This window comes from Ictalurus furcatus, chromosome 20, assembly GCF_023375685.1.
Source record: "Ictalurus furcatus strain D&B chromosome 20, Billie_1.0, whole genome shotgun sequence".
In the NCBI taxonomy this organism is placed as follows: domain Eukaryota; kingdom Metazoa; phylum Chordata; class Actinopteri; order Siluriformes; family Ictaluridae; genus Ictalurus; species Ictalurus furcatus.
Genome location: NC_071274.1, coordinates 3,600,182 through 3,607,775, shown reverse-complemented (window position 1 = coordinate 3,607,775; position 7,594 = coordinate 3,600,182). Strand labels below are relative to the sequence as shown.

Genomic DNA, 7,594 nt, shown 5'->3' with positions numbered 1-7,594 from the left:
GAATAGAAGGTCATTTCTAAGGTTTAACAATCTAAGGGTGTATTTAATCAATCTGGAACGAAAACATTTCCATCTAAATTGGTTTCCGCTTATCCCATTTCAAGAAACAGAAATAAAACCACATTTTCTAGGCATCTTTTAATTAGACAAAATACAAAAATACATGGCTGTACCTGTGCTGTGTGTCAGAAGGGGTGGGGGGGGCGGGGAGTGAACCCAACTTCCCGTGTTAGAAATTCCAATCTTATACCAGTAACTTGTTTTAGCACACCTTTATTTGCATAGATCGTTGACCATAGATGTACAGGTTCGCTAAAATGAAAGGTCTTAACACAGACGTCCAAATGATTTTAAAATCTTCTGTCGGTCAGGTCCCTTCTTTATTACATTACTAAAATCACTTAGAACGTCAGGACAAAAGCCAAACTTTATCAAATTTACAACATCCATGTGCCATATTTTGGGAATTCGTTCACCATTTTCAGCAACTCATTACTCGTTGTCTCAGATGTACAACAGCAATGTTGATTTGTTTCTGATTTTGTATGCGTGTAGTGTATGGGTGCATGAGTGTATATGTCCTTCTGCTGTCTGTATACTGTTGATGTGGTAGATTTAAGCCTTTGGCGCATGTTTCGAGTGGTAAGGAGAAGTGGAAAGGGATGGATGGATGGATGGATGGATGGATTGGGTTTAGAAATGAGTGGATTTAAGGGTTTAGGATCTGTCTGGGTCTACCATAGCCTGTCATGCCAGCTTGGGATGCCCCTTTGTTGGAGCCCATCTGCAGGCCGATAACATTCTTCCCCAGTTTCAGCTGGTCGTCAGAAAAATCTCTCCGGTTCTCCTGAGCTTTCCTGTAACAGGCAAAGAACAGCAATGCTGGACACATCTCCATGCATGCACCATAATAATCACATATTTATATACACTGATGAAGGGACGTTATTGTATGTTGATATCTAGAGTTTTCCGGTTTGTCCTTTCTGGGGAAGATTCAATACCAAACAAGGTTTCCCGTTTAGAAATGATTCCATGCTAAACCCCTTTAGAAAGCTAGAAATGTTCAAATGCATAGCGCCGTTGAGTGTAGCAAGACCACCTAGTTTTTTTCTGTTCGGTATGAAGGAATAATACAAAGTGTCACAATGTCCATTTTCAACCATTCTTCACTAGTAGAGCTCACAGTAGTTGGGACAATAACACAAGACATTCACGGTATGCTATAAGCAGTATTAAGCCACAGCGAGGTCTCGTGGGTTTTCACAGACTGTGCACATCAAATGCAAAATACACGAACGGACAACTCTGTGTCCTTGAATACATTTTTGTTCATTTTTGATAACTGATGACAGTTCCTGGTGGTCATTCGGACTCCAAACTTTTGGGGGAAAGCCAGTTAAATCTAGAACCTTGCTTAGTCCGTCAAGAAAACCCCTTATGGTTTCAGGTATCACAATGGGACCCATTATGAAGAACACTGAATTAAGCATTGAATGTACTGTATGTTTTGCAGCTGTAGACAGTACTCACTTGAAGAACCAGTCAGGGTTACCACGGAAAGTCCCATCATTCTTCGTGACTGCAATGCTTCCAAGTGCCATCAATGTTCTTTGCACCGCAGCCAAGTCTTTTCCTTTTGGCATAGAAGAGTAGTTATCATTTTAACACAAGCAGATAGATGAACATCTCCTGGGACGTAAAATGGCTGTCTTAAATGAACCAATTTATGAAGTGATGAACCACATATTGGTTTACTCACCCTCCCAGAGATCGACAGTCTGAAACATGTCGGTTTTGGTCACGCCATATGCCTCTGCAGCATTAAGGAACTGAGACACCTGCTCCATTTGTTTGAAGGCCATTGATGAGCTTTGGATCTTTTTTATGGGCTTGTCTCCATCATGGAGACTGTTGATGAGCTCGCCCAGGACCTGAAAGACACCAGGAAGACTATTAAATGACTATTAAATTCAGGTCTTGGATTGTTGTAAAGAGAAGCCATGATGGATTTTACATTATTTAATAGTGTTGGGACTTCCAGTGAAGGCATGGCCAATTCCTATTCACTAACTAGGCTTTTCCTTTCATGCTACAGCTACCGATCTGGGAGTGTGAAGGTATATATTCCCTTAATGCATTTTGAAGAAATAGTGCTATTCTGATTTTCAATAGAAATCTAACAGATGATTATGATTTGCTGATGTCTCGCTGATTGGGAAGACGGGTTCCTTCTGAACCAGAGAGCAGAGGCAAGAGTGCTCTCTTGGCCATGGTTGGCTATAGAGTCAAGCTCACAATCATTGTAATACTCAGGAACCCATCCATGTGTAATTAGTATTGATTATGATCAGTGTATTAATGTATCAAGTAACATACTGGGTATTTGCAGAGGTGGCCACACCGAAAAAACTTGCAGTCAGGCACTCAAGCCAGTAAGTTTGTTTGTTGAAGTAATATGTTTACCCAAATACTAAAGTTTCTAATACAGAATGAAGCCTAGTAAAGGCCCTGTTAACAATACACAAACTTGATCTATGACCTGGCCTCCATAGCTTCCATTATCATTACTGAGCATCCCAAGATCAACCAGCTCTTCCGATTAAGGTCTTTGAAGCCATCATGGATAGCATCAGCAGGAGGGAGGGACATGATCACTCACACATCCATCTTTCAGCCAATCCTGGAAGCCCTGCTTGCCTTCTGCAGGCTTCCCCACTCCAGAACCGCACTGGGCCATAATCCACTCCACCAGACGTTGCTCAAGCTCGGGGTCATACTTCTTATCGATCTTGTCCTGCACCTGGCGACTCAGTCCGTAGGATGGACCTTTGTTGGCCATGCCTGGGGTTCCCTGCTCCGTAAAAATGCATGCAAATGGAAATTATGAGTAAAGAGAGAGAATATGTGTGCTACTTCCTAGAGTAGGTTCTAAGCTGTTCATGTTTGAAGGGGATATTATAGGAGATTTGATCTACTAAGCCCAGAGTATGAAGCTTGAAACATCAATAAGCAAATATTTCCAGTACCATATTTCTTATTGATTTTACTTACCTGACACTGCATCATGTACATCAGTTAAAACTGCACTGGACCTGAATGTACTACTCCATTACTATCAAGTATTTGCACTTTTTTTTTAAATAATTCTAATTTAAGCTGGTTTCATGAGCAGTGTCCCAGTCCCCCGACAACTTCTGTTGAAACATGTTACTTTAAGCCACAAGCCAATCCCAAACCAGTGAAAAACAGCCAACAACCAATACTGTGGACACAAGCTGCCACATAAAGAAAATCAGTGCAATTGTGACATCTCCATACAAATTTATTCCCACGTCATGCATGTGTTCCTGCCAGAAAGAAATTATGCCGATTTGAAGCAGCCTTTAAGAGTCTCCATCTGAACACAGCCGATTTATTTTTCATTTTGGATAAAAAAAAATAATAAAAATCCATTTTGAAATCAAGTTGTTTAGTTAAGCTGAGCTTGAAGGACCGTGCCAAAGAAAGCTCTAAAGGCTGCACAAGCACATTTGTAATTTTCTACGTGCCAAGCCCACACACAGTAGCAGCTCTATAGAGTCAGCAGCACTGTCACCTGTGCTGCCATCTTGATGTCTGGACACCACCACGCTCTGGGCCTAGAGGTTAGAGGTGGGCAAGAATATGCAAGTCAAACTGTTAGAGTTTGAACACACCCTGGTTAACACATAAAACACTCTATAACTTGGCTTAAGGCCATGTGGATGTTCATGGACAACTCGGATGAACCCACTGCTAGCCAGAAACCACACAGGAACTCCACCTTATGAAATCCCTCCCATCCTGTCCAGCGATATCAAACCCTCTCTTATGTCAATATAAACCATGCCATAACTATTACTCTCTCATTCAAGTGTTCAACGTTGGAGTCCAACGTTGATTATTTTCCAAATACAGCACATCCTAAAGCCACGGATGACGACTTTTTATTAATGAAATTCCATTTATAGTAACACATAATGGTGTGAAATTGAAATGCTCCTGTTATCACTTAAGCTATGACAGCTATGTATACTGTTCCTTCACTTTCTGTTGACGTTAATAACACACATGCAGCTTGTTACAGAGAAACCGGAGAGTGCAAACTCTTCTTTTTCCTGTGGTGTAAAACCTAAAGTTAAAGCTTTACCGCCGACTCTTACAAAGTGCTAACACTGGAGATTCCTTCCATAAATGTTGATAAAAAGCTTTCATATAGATCTGTGATTTGCCTTGCACATGTATGGCTTATTGGTTAGCACATTTGCCCCGTGCCTCTGGGATTTGGGGTTCCCGCCTCCACCCATGTGTTATAGGCTGATTGGCATTTCCAAATTGCCCATAGTGTGTGTTCGATTGTGCCCTGCAATGAGTTGGCACCCCGTCAAGGGTGTCTCCCGCCTTGTGCCCCTAGTTCCCTGGGATAGGCTCTGGGCTCCCTGTGAGAAAATGGTGGATGGGTGGATAGATGTGCCTTATAGCTGGCACTACTGTCAAAATCCTTTTATCCATACTTGCTCATTTGCACTTTTCAGGCACAAGCAGGGTGGAAAATAATGTCCCTAATCTCCTGACTGATCCCAGTTTGCTCTACGAGCTGACGAGATTGGAAAATCTTCCGAAAATACATATGTCTGAAATTTCTTCCCTCCCTGCTTTCTAACTCCAAATTCCATCACTTTTTTTTTCCACTCTTGCCACAGTGGCTGTGAAGAAAACTCTGGAACACTGATCTGTGGAATGACTGAACACATGTAATGATGTAATGACATCAGCTCTGAATGGCAGCTGGAACACTACGCAGATATCCTTATCTTCCACGCCTACTGCTCAGTTCTACCACTTAGCTACTGCTTGACCATTCCAGGTACTCCTGCCAGAAAAGCTTCTTTAGACCAATCCCATAGAAGAACCGACGTTTGGTTCTTCAAAAAGCCTTTTGATGGACAATTCTTTACCCATTTTATCGATCTCACAATGAACTGTAGAATCATTTAATACTTTTGGGAACCTAACGCCGGTTCTATTCTGACATCGTAGACAAATATTCTTGACGTAATGGAAGAACTCGCGTTGAAAGTAGATTTCCTGATGAATTCTTGAATACTTCTGAAGATGCTGAAGATTACTGGCACATGGTTCAGATAAATCGTTGGAGGTCTTATTGTAAAATGTTCCAAGGTTTACTTTAACAAGTGTGTTCTGCATACCACATGTCTAGAGGTGATGACTGAGTGTTTGAGAGCCTGTGAGCTTATGCGCATGTCTCCAAGAATCAGCACTGACAGTCAATTAATTGGAATGGGCCTCGGTGGTAGACTAACTCCTAGTTAGAGCCTTTTATGGCAATCATTTGTATTTGTGGTGAAACGCTGAAAGGCATTTATCACATCCACGTTACAAAAGTAGCGGAGCCAGAGTACTGTACTTTTAAGTCTGTTTCACATTCTTGCACAAGCAGAGATGTGAAAAATGACAAAAGGTACAGTTTTGTACTTCAGAATTGAGCAAAAAATGTTTCTAATTCACACAAAAAACCACAAATTCATACTCCGGTATGAATAAAATCCAAGAATTTTTGTGGTTAACCTTCCAGACTGATGTGGAATTCCATGTAAGCATTATTTTTCTATTTTAGTCTTTGTTAGTGTTTTCGAATAGTGTTTGAAATCAGGAATACACACATCACAGCACAACACAATGTTAGGGATCGTCAGACTCAGTAAGGACTTCTGAGGACCAGCATAAAAGTTGAACGCATCACTTTGACGGACCTGGCTTTCTATAAATTCTCAAGAGTGTTAATCATGTCATGTGATCCACAAAGTCAAAAACTCCTGCCCGAGTATCTCTGTGGCGCTTTGGAAAGATGAGAAAAAGATACGAAAGACGTACTCACTGTGTAGAAGTTTTAAGACGAAGGTCCTCCGCACGGTTCGGAAGGAGTGTGTGTTAGGAAGTATGCGCGTTTGGATCACTGGGCGTGGGTGTTTTATGCGGCGGCAGGAGAGTCCTCCCTCTGAAAAGAGCAGGCTTAAAACAAGAAGAGCTGCAATGACTTCACCATTAGAGAACTAGCCACACAGAGGATGGAGTGAAGGAGAAAAGGAAACTGTGGCCTTAAAAGGACATGGCCTTTTTCCTCTAAGCCTTCCTCTTCAACAGGCTCTCCCTCCCTCTATCCACACTGTACTGTGCCTCTTTTTTTCCACCTCCTCTGCTGGAAGAAGGGAAGCCTTATTTGGGAAGAGGTCGGGAAGTAGAGACGACTTCGGCCAAGAGGCTTCTGGTTTGGTCAGGGAGAGGAATTCTCGAAATACCACACCGCACCACTTCATGAGCTTACGCCAGGAAGGGATTGAGAACGAGGCAGGCGTGTAAGGCTCTGGATGGATGGAAAGGCATAATAAAAAAGCAAGAAGGAAACCTACGTAGGCCACAAAAGAGGATCAGAAAGAGGTTGCAGAAGGAAGAGAAGATGTCAGCAGATCAGTGTGTGAGGAAGAAGTGTGCTTTGGGTTGTAGAAGGAAACAGGGAGGGGAGGAAAGGGAAGACTGCAGATCTGATTAAGATGAATTGCTGGTGACTACTTGTTGACACGGTTGCTAACAAGACCTTTTATGTCCACAATACTCCTACCGGGGTGTACGTGTTGAATGAAGAAGAAGTAAGAAATGCGTCCCAGTGTGCTGGAATTCTACAAGTACAACCATTTGGTAACAGGGAAACGTTAACCTATTTCTAAGAATAACAAGAACATAAAATCCATACAGACCATTTGGATTTCCCTGGCTCTCTGTCCCCAGAGTCACCATGTGACTTTGCAGCTTGGGGAAATAAATGGCTTGACGTTAAATAAGATAAGGTAGACCTCATCTAATTCTGTCATTAGAGTGACCTCTCATGCCACTAAGAAAACAGTGAATATGAAAGGAAAAGCAAATGAGTATCTATCTTTTCCAGCTAAGTTCTTTTGTTTTCCTCAGCTGGAGAACACGGACATGTTTTAAACAAGGAAGCTGGACATGAATCAAATTACCACATTGTCTTTGTGGTCATCTTATTTCAGCATTTTACCATTGTCCACTTGATTAACTTGCCATGTTCAGACATTCATGGCATTCAATTAATCTCTCCATCCATTCATTCATTTAAGCAACCAAACGAGTAATAATCCATCCAACCAATCAACCGTCCATTCGTCTACCCGTCCGTCCATCTTTTCTTAAGAACAACCAATTAGCTATCCATTAATTCATTTGTTCAAGCAAGTAAGCGTTCACCCATCCATCCAGGCAATCGACTAACCATCCGCCCATCCAGACCTACATATATCTATCCATTCAAGTCAGTTATGAATTTTTTTCAATCAACTTCTTCCTCATCATTACTGGAATCTCTTTTTCAATTTGATCCTTTTCCATTTTTAAAAAGTTACCCTGGCTTCCTTTGTGACCTCGTGGACTATTACACGTCTTGCTCTTGGAGTGATCTTCGTTGGTCGACTCCTGGAGAGGGTAACAACCGTCTTGAAGTTCCTCCATTTGTACACCGTCTGCCTGACCGGGGATT

At 41.9% G+C, this 7,594-nt stretch overlaps 1 protein-coding gene across 4 annotated transcripts; it reads right to left on the bottom strand.

Annotated features, from left to right (window-relative positions):
* Positions 1-257: 257 nt before the first annotated feature.
* Positions 258-6,076, bottom strand: tagln (transgelin). Of its 4 annotated transcripts, none has more exons than XM_053651299.1 (6): positions 5,921-6,041; positions 3,599-3,641; positions 2,663-2,854; positions 1,763-1,934; positions 1,534-1,636; positions 258-857 (listed from the first exon to the last, which is right to left on the bottom strand). In XM_053651299.1, the coding sequence occupies exons 2-6, from the start codon at positions 3,608-3,610 to the stop codon at positions 710-712; spliced, it is 627 nt and encodes a 208-aa protein (XP_053507274.1). In that variant the 5' UTR covers positions 3,611-3,641; positions 5,921-6,041; the 3' UTR covers positions 258-709. The 4 variants fall into 4 exon arrangements, with proteins under 4 accessions (XP_053507274.1, XP_053507275.1, XP_053507276.1 ...); XM_053651300.1 differs by having other exon boundaries at positions 5,917-6,035; XM_053651301.1 differs by lacking the exon at positions 3,599-3,641 and having other exon boundaries at positions 5,921-6,076.
* Positions 6,077-7,594: the final 1,518 nt, after the last annotated feature.

What these genes read in the sequence shown, in the direction of transcription:
- tagln (XM_053651299.1), bottom strand. An exon ending in GACTGTCGATCTCTGGGAGG is followed by an intron (nt 1,637 to 1,762) that starts GTGAGTAAACCA and finishes CTATGCCAAAAG; the next exon opens with GAAAAGACTTGGCTGCGGTG. An exon ending in AACCCTGACTGGTTCTTCAA is followed by an intron (nt 858 to 1,533) that starts GTGAGTACTGTC and finishes TGCCTGTTACAG; the next exon opens with GAAAGCTCAGGAGAACCGGA.